At 46.7% G+C, this 16,885-nt stretch overlaps 1 protein-coding gene across 2 annotated transcripts in view; it reads left to right on the top strand.

The window, feature by feature from the left end:
• Nucleotides 1–16,885, top strand: part of LOC131185490 (septin-2) — a 54,846-nt gene that overhangs the window by 11,384 nt on the left and 26,577 nt on the right. For both annotated transcript variants that reach the window (XM_058157980.1, XM_058157979.1), the window contains exons 2-3: nt 3,791–3,843; nt 9,092–9,191. In XM_058157980.1, coding sequence (XP_058013963.1) covers nt 3,817–3,843; nt 9,092–9,191 — 127 coding nt within the window. In that variant the 5' untranslated portion in view covers nt 3,791–3,816. The remainder of the gene's footprint in view (nt 1–3,790; nt 3,844–9,091; nt 9,192–16,885) is intronic.

The following is a 16,885-nucleotide window of genomic DNA, read 5'->3' as shown; positions in this document are numbered from 1 at the left end:
AGCTTTGAAATGGAGATGAGAGTCAGGAACGACTAGCACATATGTGCGAGGGGAACCTTGACCTTTGAGGACAGGAGAGTAGAAGAAAAGAGAGAAGAGAAGTTGAGAGGGACCCTATAGGTCATCCAGTCCAACCCCCTGCCCAAGCAGGAGACCCTCCACCATTTCTGACAGATGGCCGTCCAGTCTCTTCTTGAAAGCCTACAGTGATGAAGCTCCCACAACTTCCGAAGGCAACTTCTGTTCCATGGGTTGATTGTTCTCACCGTCAATCCTTATTTCCAGGTGGAATCTCTCCTTGATCAGTTGTCACTGTTGATGGTGTGTGTGTGTAAAGACTCGCCCTGCTGGGCAATAGGGGAAGCTGGAAAAAAAAGAAGAAGCACAAAACACACACCATTTATCCATTTTCCTGGAATGCGAGCAGTTCCCTGACCTGTTGGGTCTTTCCCCTCCCCCCCACCCCCCTCCCACCCCCTCTACAGCTTCGGTTGCATCCTGCCTCCTCCTTGGAACAGGAAAGCATCTGCGTTGAGCCTCACAGGTGTCTTTCTATAAGTCACTTCCTCCCTTTCAGGCTGAGGGGACGTGTGACAAAACCCCAGAGCGCTGACATGTCTTGTGCCTTTCCTCTTCAGCGGTTCTAGGTAGTCTAAATAAAGAAACAATTTATTTCATATATATATATATAAAAAGATGCCCAGGCACGTCCTTAATGCACGTCTGCGCATAAACAGTCGCAGAGTCACATCCAAAATTAGCATTTGCTGGACCGTTCGGATGCTAGTGGCGTTCCCTTTGTTTGAACGAGGTGTTCGTGCCTGTGACTTGAAGTTTTGCAACCCGGGATTCGAAACACGGCAGAGAGCCCACAGATTACGACGGGCTGCTTAGCGGCCAATCGAAGTTCTGACGTGGTGTGTCGGATGGGATTTCTTCGAGGGCCGGATCAGCATTGTAGTTCTCCTATGTGGGCTGGGGAGTGGGGGGAGACGGGGCAGACACCTCCTGCAGCACCCTGCCAGCCAGAACGGGCCATGAGGAGGCACATGAGTCTCCCCATGCCCTGTTTTCGGCCAGGACGGCCTCCTGCAGCACCCTGCCGGCCAAAACGAGCCATGAGGGGGCACATGAGTCTCCCCATGCCCTGTTTTCGGCCAGGACGGCCTCTTGTAGCACCCTGCCTGCCAAAATGGGAAGCGGGGGCCTTGTGGCCCCCCTGCACCCTGTTTTGGCTGGCAGAGTGCTGCAGAAGGCCATCTAGGCTGAAAACGGGGTGCGGGGGCCCCTGAGCCCCGTTTTGGCTGCCAGAGGCACCACGGGCTGGTCCCCTGCTATTTCCAGGCAACCCCGCTGGCCAGATTTAAGCATCCCGTGGGCCGGATCTGGCCCGGGGGTCTTGAGTTTGACCCCCCCCTATTCTGACATATTTCCCCGGGGCTACTTAGGTTGTGGGTTTGAGTTCCCACAGTTGGGCGTATTTTGCTATAAACTGCTATTCTGGTTTCTGGCAAAGTTACCCGTGGTGGACAATGGATTTTCTTAACGATCTCAGTGTCTGTCGAACGATTGCGGCGTTTTAATGATCGTCCATATTCGTTTAATGACTGCTGTGAAAAAGGTGGTAAAACCAGGCACCATCACATAAAACCAGGCACCATCACATGACCTGTTTAATGACTAGCACAACTTAATGACCGTAATTTCGGGCTCAATTATGTTACCAATTCGGCAGGCGGGCAGAAATTCAGTGTACGTGATGGTATTTGTTTCTTCTTTGTAAGCAAGCCGGGGTGGGGGGATAGATCCAGACCTCAACCACAAACCACGATCTACAAGTTTTAGTGGTCACGTCTAGCCATTAAGGTAGGCTACAGATTTTTTAAAAAAACAACCCACATTGTGGCATAAGTATTTTTGTGACCCCCCACCCCCCGAAAGGGTTGTTAATTGCATTGCTATGTTATACTCATTTTAAGAAAAGAACTGTCTGAAATGGTATAGGGCTGTGATGCAGTGGGGCAATCTGAACCGGTTTACTACTGGTTCACTGGCTGCGCACCACGCACCAATTGCAAAGTGCCCGCACAAGTGTAGTACACACCAAAAGGAGGCATGGGGTAAGTAGAACAGCCTGCGGGGTGGGGGGTGATCAGCTATGGCGCACAATCTTTTTTATTTTACTTTTAAAAGCATTTGTTTTACAACCTATTCGGCCGAATACGCTGTAAAAAATGCTTTTAAAAATAAAAAAAAGGCTCTGATGATCAGGCAGCTCAGTCTTTTTTTACCTTTTAAAAGCATTTTTTAAAAGAAGCGGCAAGCGGGCAATTGGGTGGGCATGGGCAGGGGTCGGGCAGGGATTTTTGCTACCGGTTCTCTGAACCACCCGCCTCCATCGCTACCGGATTGGCTGATCCGGTATGAACCGGGAGCATTTCACTCCTGCCATGATGGCGAATTTATGGCCCGCATGCCATAGGTTGCACCCAGAGCCCTTTTTGTGGGCACATACCCCATACCTCAGTTATTCTTCTGGTTTCCGGTCCATGCATGCACAGCTGATCTTCGACTTTCCAAGGCTCTGGCGTGTGCAAACACCAGCTGGCTATCCTGCATGCGCGCGTTGGAAAGCAAAAGACCAAGTGGCTGGCACACGCATGCGTCTTTGAGTTTCTGGGGCTCCCACATGCGTGAAGACCAGCTGGCTGGCGCACATGCACATGCTGGAAACCAAAAAACCAGGTGGCCAGCGCGCACATGTGGGGCTCTAGCACATGTGTGCGTTCCAGTTTGGGCACTCTATGCCGAAAAGGTTCGCCATCACTCCTGCTTGAGCAGGGAGTTGGACTAGAAAATCTCCATGGTCCCTTCCAGACTCTATTCTGATTTTTTTATATATTTACATTTATATCCCGCCCTTCTCCGAAGACTCAGGGCGGCTTGCACTATGTTAGCAATAGTCTTCATCCTATTTGTATATTTATATACAAAGTCAACTTATTGCCGCCAACAATCTGGGTCCTCATTTTACCTACCTTATAAAGGATGGAAGGCTGAGTCAACCTTGGGCCTGGTGGGACTAGAACCTGCAGTAATTGCAGGCAGCTGCTGTTAATAACAGACTGTCTTAACAGTCTGAGCCACAAGAGGCCCCTTAATAATTGATTTTTACAGATTGATAATTCCCATCTGTAAAGTAGGATTAAAGATTTTAAAACAAACTGGAATATGTCAGTGAAGCTTGTTATCCTTGCTTTGCTTCTTAAAAATTTTGAACAATCGAATTTTTAATCGATAGGAAACCAAAGTGAATTGGTTTCTCTTTATTCTCGCTATGAAGGAGACGCGATTGTCTCTTTTATGGTTTATAAACCAGAATTGTATGATTCTTTGCATATGAACTGAACTGCCCTCTACCCAAATGGGTTAAACAATTCACATTCTGTGTGTAACTAGCCTCTGCGATGTACTAAAGAGTGTTCAATTTGTACTTTACTAAACACAAACATGACCCATTCACTGGAACACACCCTCTTGGACGAGCTCAGATGAAAAACTGAAATATTTGTCATTTGATGATGTATTCCATGTGACTCATCCCTGAATACGTAGCCTTTCCTTTTTGTAATACCTCACTTTTATTTGAATTCAGGAAAACACACATTCAGTGAATGTGAATATGTTTGTCTCTCTTGGATTCCAAGCATCGTAAAATGGAAATATTAATTAATCGGATTCGGGTTTAGCATTTAAATGTTCTGTATTTTTTTCCCCCCCCTTCCCTTAGGCTTTTGAAATTTGGTGTGCAGGAACATGTCTCAGTCTGCTGAAAAAGTAAAGGTGAGTTAGAAGTTTGGGACAATAGCCCATCGAAACAATTCTTCGCTTTCAACTTTTTTATCTGGGGTTTTAGGGTTTAGAGGCCATGTTTTGCAATCACTTTGGGGCGCAAATGGTGGTGGGTTTCAAAATTTTTTACTGCCGGTTCTGTGGGTGTGGCTTGGTGGGCATGGCATGGCTTGATGGGTGTGGCTTGGTGGACGTGGCAGGAGAAGGATACTGTAAAATCTCCATTCCCTCCCTACTCCAGGTGAAGGTTACTGCAAAATCCCCATTTCCTCTCCACTCCAGGGGAAGGTTACTGCAAAATCCCCATTTCCTCTCCACTCCAGGGGAAGGATACTGTAAAATCTCCATTCCCTCCCTACTCCAGGGGAATGTTACTGCAAAATCCCCACTTCCTCTTCACTCCAGGGGAAGGATACTGTAAAATCTCCATTCCCTCCCTACTCCAGGGGAAGGTTACTACAAAATCCCCATTTCCTCTCCACTCCAGGGGAAGGATACTGTAAAATCTCCATTCCCTCCCCACTCCAGGGGAAGGTTACTGCAAAATCCCCCTTTCCTCTCCACTCCAGGGGAAGGATACTGTAAAATCTCCATTCCCTCCCCACTCCAAGGGAAGGTTACTGCAAAATCCCCATTTCCTCCCGATCAGCTGGGACTCGGGAGGCAGAGAATAGATGGGGGAGGGGCCAGTCAGAGGTAGTATTTACCGGTTCTCCGAACTATTCAAAATTTCCGCTACTTGTTCTCCAGAACTGGTCAGAACCTGCTGAAATACCACCTCTGGGCAAGGAAGTAGAGAAAAGAACAGCTGGAATAAATTTCAGAGAATCGTTGTTATTTAAACAAATAACCCACTTTAATAACTTCAAATCATCCAGCTTTATTTGTTCTCCCTCCTGCTTATTTTTCTGCAGGGTGAAACTAAATGCTTTTTCCAAACGTTCTTTTGCTGCTTCATATTCTCAAGAAGCAGTAAGAGGGGAAGTAGAATAGAATAGAATAGAATAGAATAGAATATTTTTATTTATAGACCGCCCTTCTCCCGAAGGACTCAGGGCGGTGTACAGCCAGGAATAAAATACAGAAAGAAAACAACAATACAAAACTAAAAACAACCCTTAAAAAACCTATTTGATATGGCTACTTATAGATAAAATATTACCCTCTAAAATTTACAAAAAATTTAAAACCCATAAAATCAATTTGATAATTTAAAATTTAAGCGAGTCCAGCAAAACGAAATAAGTAGGTTTTAAGTTTGCGGCGGAAGGTCCTAAGGTCAGGTATTTGTCGAAGTCCAGGGGGAAGCTCGTTCCATAGGGTAGGAGCCCCCACAGAGAAGGCCCTCCCCCTGGGGGCCGCCAGCCAGCATTGCTTGGCTGACGGCACCCTGAAGAGCCCCTCTCTGTGAGAGCGTACCGGTCGTTGGGAGATAGATTTTGGCAGTAGACGGTCCCGTAGGTATCCCGGTCCTAAGCCATGAAGCGCTTTAAAGGTAGTAACTAACACCTTGAAGCGCACCCGGAAGACAACAGGCAGCCAGTGCAGTCTGCGCAGGATAGGTGTTACATGGGAGCTCCGAACTGCCCCCTCAATAACCCGCGCAGCCGCATTCTGGACTAACTGGAGTCTCCGGGTGCTCCTCAAGGGGAGCCCCATGTAGAGAGCATTGCAATAGTCCAGACGAGAGGTAAAGTAAAACTAACCCCCTACTTCCTTACAGTGAGAGTCCACAGAGACCTGGTATAATTCTTAAAAAGAGATCTTCTCCTAAACCACGTTCCTCATCCTCTCCCACTTGCATATCAGCCAGGAAAAGGGAACAGGAATCTCATGACTTCTGTGGTAACAACGGTCTGGAGTGTTTCTCAACCTTGGCGGCTTTTAAGAGGTGTGGGACTTCATCTCCCAGAATGCACCCCCAGCCAGCATAGCCGCACATGAAATCCACACCTCTTAAAAGTTACCAGGGTTTTTTAAAGGAGAGGGGAATTGAGAGTGTGATGATGTGTGGAGTGACTAGAGATTATAATTTAAGATTTATTTTGGATTATGATTGTTAATTTTGATACCCCGCATTTTGTTCTGGGAAGTCTTGGGGGTGGGTGGGGAGTAAGGGGGAGGGGAATTAAGGGGGGGAATGAGGGTAGAAAATGGAATGATGGTTAATGTACAGGGATTATTGAAGATGTATAAATATAATTAATGTAAGGTCGGGTCTGCCCAGCTACCATTTCAGAATGGTGGGGATGGAGAAAGGAGAAGAGAGTAGGAGGTAGGAAAGAGGAGAAGAGGAAGAAAGAGGGGTAGAAGAGGGAGAAGGAAGGTGTAGGGGGGAGGGAGGAGAGGATGTAGATAAGAGAAGGGGAGGAAGATGTGGAAAGTAGAAGGTAAAAGAGGGAAGAGAGTTAAAAGGAGGGGGTGGTGACTAGGCAAGCCCGACTAATTATATATGACTATACATTAAATATGTTATTGGATATAAATATAAAAATAAAACTTTTTCATTAAAAAAAAAAAAGTTAACAGGGTTAAGGAACACGGGTCTAAAGGCTTTGGTTGAGCAGGCTCTCCTTAGTTGTCCTTGTATGTCAAAATATCTGTGAAAATGATTTAGCCGGTTCGGGCAGGTTCGAACCAGTTTGGGCAAACCGGTCGTTAAATTGCTGGCTGGCCCCACCCCGCCCCTTTCAGGAGTCTCCACGCTTCTCATTTTGCCTCCCAGGTAAGTGCAGGAAGGCCTCCTAGGCCCAAAACGGGACTTGGGGGGGAGCGACGTTCCTTCCCCCGTGATTCATTTTTGCTTCTCAAGAGACTTCAGGGAGGCCGCCTCGACGCAAAATGAGGCACAGGGATGTTTGCCGCCGCCCCCCCCACGGCCCGTTTTCACCACCGGGGGGGTGCAGAGGCTGAATGCTGCCTGTCACACACCCATGGCCACGCCCACCATGGCCACACCCACCCTGTCGGTCATTAGATCAGAGAACCGGTTGTTAAATTATTTGAATCCCACCACTGCTACAGACCCCTCACATCAGAGGTGAAATGCTCCCGGTTCGGACCGGATCAGTCGATCCGGTAGTGATGGCGGTGGGTGGTTCGGAGAACCAGTAGTAAAAATCCTCCCCTCCGCCCATGCCCAGCTGAGCCGCGCGATTGTCAGAGCCTTTTTTTTCACTTTTAAAAGCATTTTTGTACAAAGAGGTTGTAAAAAAAATGCTTTTAAAAGTTAAAAAAAAAAGACTCTGATGATCACAGCTTTGCCGCATATTTGGTGCGTCGTATGCACTGAGCATGCGCAGCAAGCGAACCGGTAGTAAACCGGTTCAGATTACACCACTGCGTCACATCCTGGACACAAAATTGTTTCATCTTCTACCCTCAAAACAACGCTATAGGGCACTACACACCTGAATAAGTAGACACAAGGACAAGTTTTTCTCCCATGCCATCACTCTGCTAAACAACTAATTCCCACAACACTTCAAACTACTTACTAAGACTGTATTACTATTCTTCTCATCTTTCCTATGACCTATCTCCTTTTCTATTTATGACTATAACCAGTGGTGGGATTCAAATAATTTAACAACCGGTTCTTTGCCCTAATGATTTCTTCCAACAACCAGTTCACCAAACTGCTCAGAAAGTTAACAACCGGTTCTCCCGAAGTGGTGCGAACTGGCTGAATCCCACCACTGACTCTAACTTTGTTGCTTGTATCTTTACGATTTAGATTTTTTTATTTAGTTTCCTAGCACGATAGATGTTGATTCTATCACTAAGTGTTGTACCTTATGATTTACGATGACTGTATTTTTGTGATGACTATGATCATTGATTTATCACTTAGAGCTTTTATGTACAATGAGAGCTTATGCACCTAAGACAAATTCCTTGTGTGTCCAATCACGCTTGGCCAATAAAGAATTTTCTTTTCTTTTCTTTTCTTTTCTTTTTTTCTTTTCTTTTCTTTTCTTTTCTTTTCTTTTTTTTCTTTTCTATTCTATTCTATTCTATTCTATTCTATTCTATTCTATTCTATTCTATTCTATTGTTTCTTCATTCCACTATTCTGTTCTGTTCTGTTCTGTTCTGTTCTATTCTATTCTATTCTATTCTATTCTATTCTATTCTATTCTATTCTATTCTATTCTATTCTTCTATTCTATTGTTTCTTCATTCCACTATTCTATTCTATTCTATTCTATTCTATTCTATTCTATTCTATTCTATTCTATTCTATTCTATTCTATTCTATTCTATTGTTTCTTCATTCCACTGTTCTGTTCTGTTCTGTTCTGTTCTATTCTATTCTATTCTATTCTATTCTATTCTATTCTATTCTATTCTATTGTTTCTTCATTCCACTATTCTGTTCTGTTCTGTTCTGTTCTATTCTATTCTATTCTATTCTATTCTATTCTATTCTATTCTATTCTATTCTATTCTATTCTATTCTATTCTATTCTATTCTATTCTTCTATTCTATTCTATTTTATTCTATTCTTTTTTATTCTATTCTTCTATTCTATTGTTTCTTCATTCCACTATTCTATTCTATTCTATTCTATTCTATTCTATTCTATTCTATTCTATTCTATTCTATTCTATTCTATTCTATTGTTTCTTCATTCCACTGTTCTGTTCTGTTCTGTTCTATTCTATTCTATTCTATTCTATTCTATTCTATTCTATTCTATTGTTTCTTCATTCCACTATTCTGTTCTGTTCTGTTCTGTTCTATTCTATTCTATTCTATTCTATTCTATTCTATTCTATTCTATTCTATTCTATTCTATTCTATTCTATTCTATTCTATTGTTTCTTCATTCCACTGTTCTGTTCTGTTCTGTTCTATTCTATTCTATTCTATTCTATTCTATTCTATTCTATTCTATTCTATTCTATTCTATTCTATTGTTTCTTCATTCCACTGTTCTGTTCTGTTCTGTTCTGTTCTATTCTATTCTATTCTATTCTATTCTATTCTATTCTATTCTATTCTATTCTATTCTATTCTATTCTATTCTATTCTATTGTTTCTTCATTCCACTATTCTGTTCTGTTCTGTTCTATTCTATTCTTCTATTCTATTGTTTCTTCATTCCACTATTCTATTCTATTCTATTCCTCCTTTAAGAAGCTGCTCTCAAGCTTACCCACTTTCCAATGTTGGCGCATTTTCATGAATTCCGCCTCCCAATCTGCTGCTTTCATTCTTCATTTCTCGTTCCAGTTTTCTGACTCGGCTGGATACGTGGGGTTTGCCAACCTGCCCAACCAAGTCCACCGGAAGTCGGTCAAGAAAGGGTTTGAGTTCACCCTCATGGTTGTCGGTATGTGGATTTGATTTTCCATCTCATGCAGGTTTGACAATTAAACCGTGGCAGTTTTAACTATTGAATACAGGTATTGTAGGCCTTAACTTACAACAGTCCATTTAGTGACCAAAGTTACAACAGCATTGAAAAAAAGTGACTTACGGCTGTTTTTCCCACTTGGGCATTCCCGCGGTCACATGATCAAAATTCAGACGCTTGGCAACTGACTCATAGTTACGACGGTTGCAGTGTCTTGGGGGGGGGTCACACGATCCCCTTCTGACAAGCAAAATCAATGGGGAAGCCAGATTCACTTAAGAACTCTGTTACTAACTTAATGACCACGCTGATACATTAACTGTTGCAAGAAAGGACATATTTTTATTTATTTATTTACATTTATATCCCGTCCTTCTCCGAAGACTCAGGGCGGCTTACAGTGTGTAAGGCAATAGTCTCATTCTATTTGTATATTTACAAAGTCAACTTATTGCCCCCCCAACAATCTGGGTCCTCATTTTACCTACCTTATAAAGGATGAAGGCTGAGTCAACCTTGGGCCTGGTGGGGCTTGAACCTGCAGTAATTGCAGGCTACTGTGTTTTAATAACAGGCTCCTTACAGCCTGAGCCACCACGGCCCCATAAAATGGGATAAAACTCACTTAACAGCCATCATGTTGTGGCTAACATTAGTCCATGGGAGCATGGAGTGCCCCATAATGCTAGGCCAATTCTTGATTACAGCTCACCTGTCTGGAACCCATACCACATTTCTGACATCAATACAGTTGAGCGTGTCCAGAGGTATTTTACGAGAAGAGTTCTCCACTCCTCCATAACCAACAAAATACCTGATGCCACCAGACTTGAAATCCTGGGTTTAGAAAGCTTGGAACTCCCATCGCCTCCGACAAGACCTGGGTTTAGCTCATAGAATCATCCATTATAATGTCCTTCCTGTTAATGACTACTTCAGTTTCAACTGCAATAATACAAGAGCTACCAATAGATTTAAACTTAATGTCAACTGCTGTCGTGTCCCACTCCGCTGACGGCCGGGTCAGGGAAATCTGAATCAGGCATGCCTCTGCAGCTCTGCCAAAGTCCTAGCAAAGTCCTCAGGGCAGGCAGGAGACCCGAAAGTGACTTCAGCAAGATATGTTTAGACTTTGCCTGACTCAGAGAATGCCAGAAAGCAGGTCCTTTATATAGGCCATGGGGTGTGGCTTCATGACTCAGCACTTATCCAGGCCTGCCCCTCCCTTCCTTCTGTTGCCTCCGTCTATCAATTCTTCTGACACGAGGGTCACTCCAGTCTGCAGCTGTTGGCAGTTGACCTCCCTCAGGCTCACATGCTGTGGGGGAGGGGGAGGGGTCTAGTTGCTCTGTTTGCCTGGGCATGGAGCCAGAGCTGGGGGCTGGAGGTACTTCTTCCTCCTCAGCCTGTCTGGGCATGGAGCCAGGGCTGGGGCCGGGAGGCATACTAGGACATTCCTCAGCGTTCGGAAGCAGATAAGAAGGCCCCAGCTGCGGTGAAAGCGAACAAGACACAACAACCGCTCCAATTTGGATTGCAGAAAATATGATTTCTGTAACAGAATTATCTGTGCTTGGAATGCATTACCTGACTCTGTGGTCTCTTCTCATAACCCCAAAAGCTTTAACCAAAATCTATCCACTGTTGACCTCACCCCATTCCTAAGAGGACTTTAAGGGGCGTGCATAAGAGCACAAACATGCCTACCGTTCCTGTCCTATTGTTTCTTTCCCTATATATATATATATATATAATTGTGGGTCTTTTCTTGAAAGCTACCTGTTTTTCTTGAGTTTGTGTGATGAAGATGATCGATTTTACACTTTATTATTATTATTTTTATTATTATTAATCGTATTTATATACCGCCCTATCTCCCGAAGGACTCAGGGCGGTTCACAGGCATTTAAAAACATATAAATATAAATACAGAATAAAAACAATTAAGAAACTTATTTGAAAGCCCGTTAATTAAAATATACAAATAAAACCCAATTAAAACCCATGAATTTAAAACCTAGCTCAGTCCTGCACAATTAAATAAATATGTTTTAAGCCCGCGGCGGAAGGTCCGAAGGTCCGGAAGCTGGCGGAGTCCGGGGGGAAGTTCGTTCCAAAGGGTGGGAGCCCCCACAGAGAAGGCCCTTGCCCTGGGCGTCGCCAGACGACATTGCCTTGCTGACGGCACCCTGAGGAGACCCTCTCTGTGAGAGCGCACGGGTCGGTGAGAGGTATTCGGTAGCAGTAGGCGGTCCCGTAAGTAACCCGGCCCAATGCCATGGAGCGCTTTAAAGGTGGTCACCAAGACCTTGAAGCGCACCCGGAAGGCCACAGGTAGCCAGTGCAGTCTGCGCAGGATGGGTGTTATCACGGAGCCACGAGGGCTCCATCTATCACCAGCGCAGCCGCGTTCTGGACTAACTGCAGCCTCCGGATGCCCTTCAAGGGAGCCCCATGTGAGAGCATTGCAGTAATCCAGGCGAGGCGTCACGAGTGCGTGGTGACCGTGCATAGAGCATCCCGGTCCAGAAAGGGGCGCAACTGGCGTACCAGGCGAACCTGGTAGAACGCTCTCCTGGAGACGGCCGTCAAATGGTCTTCTAGAGACAGCCGTTCATCCAGGAGGGCGCCTAAGTTGCGGACCCTTTCCATCGGGGCCAATGACTCGCCACCGATGGTCAGCCGCGGATTAAGCTGACTGTACCGGGATGCCGGCATCCACAACCACTCTGTCTTGGCGGGATTGAGCTTGAGCCTGTTTCTCCCCATCCAGACCCGTACGGCCTCCAGACACCGGGACAGCACTTCGATAGCCGTTGGGGTGGTCCGGTGTGAAAAGTACAGCTGGGTGTCATCCGCATACAGCTGATACTTCACACGAAACCACTGATGATCTCACCCAGCGGCTTCATGTAGATGTTAACCAGGAGGGCCAAGAGACTCCACCCCTGCGCCACCCCACAAGTGAGGCGCCTCGGAGTCGACCTCTGCCCCCCTGTCAACACCGACTGCGACCGGTCGGAGAGATAGGAGGAGAACCACCGATAAACGGTGCCTCCCACTCCCAATCCCTCCAACCGGCGCAGCAGGATACCATGGTCGATGGTATCGAAGCCGCTGAGAGGTCTAATAGGACCAGGGCAGAGGAGCAACCCCTATCCCTGGCCCTCCAGAGATCATCCACCAACGCGACCAAAGCCGTCTCCGTGCTGTAACCGGGCGGAAACCGGACTGGAGCAGGTCTAGATAGACAGTTTCATCCAGGTGCAAGGGAAACTGATATGCCACCATACTCTCTACAACCTTCGCCGCAAAGCGAAGGTTGGAGACCGGACGATAGTTACCTAAAACAGCCGGGTCCAGGGAAGGCTTCTTAAGGAGGGGCCTCACCACCGCCTCTTTCAAGGCGGCCGGGAAGACACCCTCCACCAAAGAAGCGGTCGTAATCGCCTGGAGCCAGCCTCGTGTGACCTCCCGAGTGGCCAGCACCAGCCAGGAGGGGCACGGGTCCAGTAAACATGTGGTGGCATTCAGCCTACCCAGCAACCTGTCCATGTCCTCAGGAGCCACAGGGTCAAACTCATCCCAAACAATATCGCCAAGACCACCTCGAACATCTCACCCGCATCACCGCAATCTTGGTCCAACCCATCCCGGCTGAACGATTTTATCGTATAGATAACGTTAAACTCCTCAGCACGTCCCTGCAGCGGGTCATCCCGCTCCCCTGATGTAGGAGGAGCGGGTCACCCAAACAGGGCGGCTGGGCGGTTATCTGCCGATGCAATGAGGGAGGCGTAGCTACGCCTCGCTTCCTCAATGCCACTAGGTAAGTCCTAGTATAGGACTTCACTAGTGTCGATCAGCTTCGAACGGCTAGACCTCCAGGAACTCTCTAGGCGTCTTCTCCGGCGCTTCATCCTCTCAGCTCCTCGGAGAACCAAGGGCGGTTGGGACCTGCGCCGGGTCAGAGGCCGCAAAGGCACGACACGGTCTAAGGCCCCGCGCGGCCCGTTCCCAGGCCGCCACAAGTTCCTCAGCCGAGCCGTGGGCCAGACCCTCAGGAAAGCGGCCCAAGCTCCGTCCGGAACCCATCAGGGTCCATCAGGCGCCTGGGGCGGAACCAGCGTGTCGGCTCCGCCTCCCTGCGGTGGTGAATGGCGGTCAGAAAGTCTAGCGAAGAAGAGAGTGATCTGACCATGACAAAGGTTCGATGACTATTTCCTTTAAGTCCAGATCTCTCAACCACTGTCCAGAGAGAAAAATCAGGTCCAGAGTGCCACCCCCAATGTGAGTAGGGCCATCAACTACTTGGGTCAGATCCAAGGCCGTCATGGAAGCCGTGAACTCCCGAGCTGCCGTCGATGATGAGCCGGAAGATGGCAAGTTAAAGTCCCCCATGACTAAAAGTCTGGGGGTCTCAACTGCCACCCCAGCCAGCATCTCCAGGAGCTCGGGCAGGGCAGCTGTCACGCAGCAAGGAGCCAGGTACGTGATCAGCAAGCCCATCTGACACCTACGACCCCATCTCACAAAGAGGGATTCGCACCCGGCAATCTGAGGTACAATCTGAGGTACAGTGGTCTCCCTCGGCTCTAGACTCTCTCTAATCACAACCGCCACCCCCCCACCACTACTTGTAAACATTAGTGATCCTTTTTAGAGCAACGATGGCTAACTTTTTCCAGATTGTGTGTGCATGTACGAATGTGTGTGCGAGCACCTGAACCGCCAAAATGAAATGTGCCCGGGGCCCCCGTGCATGCAACCTGCCCCCGCACATGTGTACACAGCCCCCCCATGCAACCCCACATGTGCATGCTCCCCCCGCATAAGCCGCCCCCCACAAGTGGGCATCATCCCCACACGTACCCTCTGCGTGCACCCCGCCCCCCCATGCATGCATGGCAAGAGACCCAAAGATCAGCTGGCCAGCGGGAGGCACAAGCGCATTGCACAACAGAGCGGAATTTGGGCGACGGCTCGCGTGCCCACCGAGAGGGCGCTGTGTGCCACCTCTGGCATGCCTGCCCTAGGTTGGCCATCATGGTTTTAGGTCATTTCTTTCTTGCTTTTATCAACATAAGCCACCTAAAGATTTCAGCAAGGTGCTCTGCAAATTCCTGGAATCCTGTATACTGCACGAATCAAGAAGAGGGCCGTGAAAATATTTACAGATCCCTCACATCCTGGACATAAACTGTTTCAACTCCTACCCTCAAAATGACACTATAGAGCACTGCACACCAGAACAACTAGACACAAGAACAGTTTTTTCCCAAAGGCCATCACTCTGCTAAACAAATAATTCTCTCAACACCGTCAAATTATTTACTAAATCTGCACTACTATTAATCTTCTCATAGTTCCCATCACCAATCTTTTTCCACTTATGACTGTATGACTGTAACTTTGTTGCTGGCAATCCTTATGATTTATATTGATACATTGACCATCAATTGTGTTGTAAATGTTGTACCTTGATGAACATACCTTTTCTTTTATGTACACTGAGAGCATATGCACCAAGACAAATTCCTTGTGTGTCCAATCACACTTGGCCAATAAAAATTCTATTCTATTCTATTCTAAATAAAATGCAGCACAGAGGAACTACCAGAGAAGCAGTGTGGCGTAGCAATTATGGACTCGTAACTCGTAGCCCCTTTGTGACTTTAAGATGGTCCTTAGCCTTTTTGAAAGACAATACACAAGAAAGATACTTAAACGAATGGAAAAAAATGGATTGACTATATTCAAAATAGATATCAGACTAAGAGATATCAGACTGCCTTTGAATGATTAGGATGTATGATTTCTGATTGTTTCGGGGGAGGTCAGGAATTGATGGGAATTGTAGGAGTATAATTGAGTTAGGAGGGGAAATTTTTTTAGCATATGTTTGTTTTATTTTTAACTATACCTTGTGTTTGTTCCGGGAAGTCGGGGGGGGGGGGAAAGGGGAGGGAAAGCTTTGTAAAACTTTTTCAATAAAAAAAAAAAGATGGTCCTTAGCATCCAGGATCAAATTGATCTCCCCACCTAAGAGGATCGTTAGGAGAATAAAAGAAAAACAGATCCCCATACATACACATTTTGAGTTTTTCATTTATTTCTAAATGAAGAATTCCTGGTCAGAGGAGAATCTGTTCTCTTTTGTTTCGGGCTCTTTTCCAGATGTTGCTCAACAGCTTCTGCTTTTCAGATAGCGCAGAAGCTTATATATATATATAAAAAAATGCTTGTAATCTGAGTCAATTTCACAAGAATGTCCAAAGGAGATGCGGAGCGTCTGTGCCAAGAGGGACATAAATTACTTTTGCTCTCATTCCTTCCTGTTTTAGAGAAATGACTCAAATCTTTTTGGGTCAAAAGCAGTGCATCGAAACAGCAATGTGACAAAAACGAAGCCACTGAGTTCACAGTCCTGTTTTGGCACAGGATTTAAAAGTTGTGGGGGTGGAGGGAGGTTTAGAAAAGGGATTTTGGTGGGTATGATTCTGACTTCACTCTTCCTCGGTTGCAGCTGCCGTAGGCTGCCATACGAAGCTTTTTTCCACAGAGTTGGAAGGGACCTTGGAGGTCTTCTAATCCAACCCCCTGCCCAGGCAGGAAACTCTGCACCATTTCAGACAAATGGTTATCCAATGTTTTCTTAAAAACTTCCAGTGTTGGAGCATTCACAACTTCTGGAGACAAATTGTTCCACTGGTTCATTGTTCTCACTGTCAGGAAATTTCTCCTTAGTTCCAAGTTGCTTCTCTCCTTGATGAGTTTCCACCCTTTGCTTCTTGTCCTGCCTTCAGGTGCTTTGGAGAATAGTTTGACTCCCTCTTATAAGATGGCGAACTTATGGCCCGCGTGCCACCTGTGGCATAGCCATATCCGTGGGCACGCGGGTGTCGCCCTAGCTCAGCTCCAGCGCACATGCACACGCCGGCCAGCTGATTTTTGGGCCTTCCGGGCCTACCGGAAGTCTGGAAATGGGCTGTTTCCGGCCTCCGGAGGGCCTCCGGGGAGGGGGGGGGCTGTTTTTGTCCTCCCCAGGCTCCTAGAAACCCTCTGGAGCCTGGGGAGGGCGAAAAAATGGGTCTGCTGGGCCCACCGTGCCATCGTGTGCCAAAAGCGGGGAGAGTGTGTGCGGGGCTGTCGCGCACGCATGCAAGGGGGGAGGGCAGGGCGCATTGAATTATGGGTGTGGGCACGCAGGCGCGTGACACCCCCCCCCGCGCTCCCCCCACTTTCGGCACAAGACAGCAAAAAGGTTAGCCATCATTTCATTAGAGCAGGGGGCCTGCAAACTTGGCTCTTTTAAGACTCGTGGACTTCAACTCCCAGAGTTCCTCAGCCAGCAAAGCTGGGGAGGGGAGGGAGGGGGAGGAGAGCAAAGCTGGCTGAGGAACTCTGGGAGTTGAAGTCCACGAGTCTTAAAAGAGCCAAGTTTGCAGACCCCTGCATTAGAGGGATAAGAAGTGGCATTACGTGATTGAAATAATTGTGGTACAAGCAGTCCTTGACTTACAACAGTTCATCCAGTGACCATTCGAAGTTACAATGGCATGGGGCGGGGGGGGAAGTGACTTTTGAACACTTTTCATGCTTATAAAACTGTTGCGACATCCCAAAAGTCAGTGATCAAAATTCAGACGCTTGGCGACGAGTTCATGATT

This window comes from Ahaetulla prasina, chromosome 15 (assembly GCF_028640845.1).
Source record: "Ahaetulla prasina isolate Xishuangbanna chromosome 15, ASM2864084v1, whole genome shotgun sequence".
Lineage (NCBI taxonomy): Eukaryota > Metazoa > Chordata > Lepidosauria > Squamata > Colubridae > Ahaetulla > Ahaetulla prasina.
Note: the sequence above shows the minus strand (reverse complement) of the source record. Positions and strands in the feature narration are given on the sequence as shown.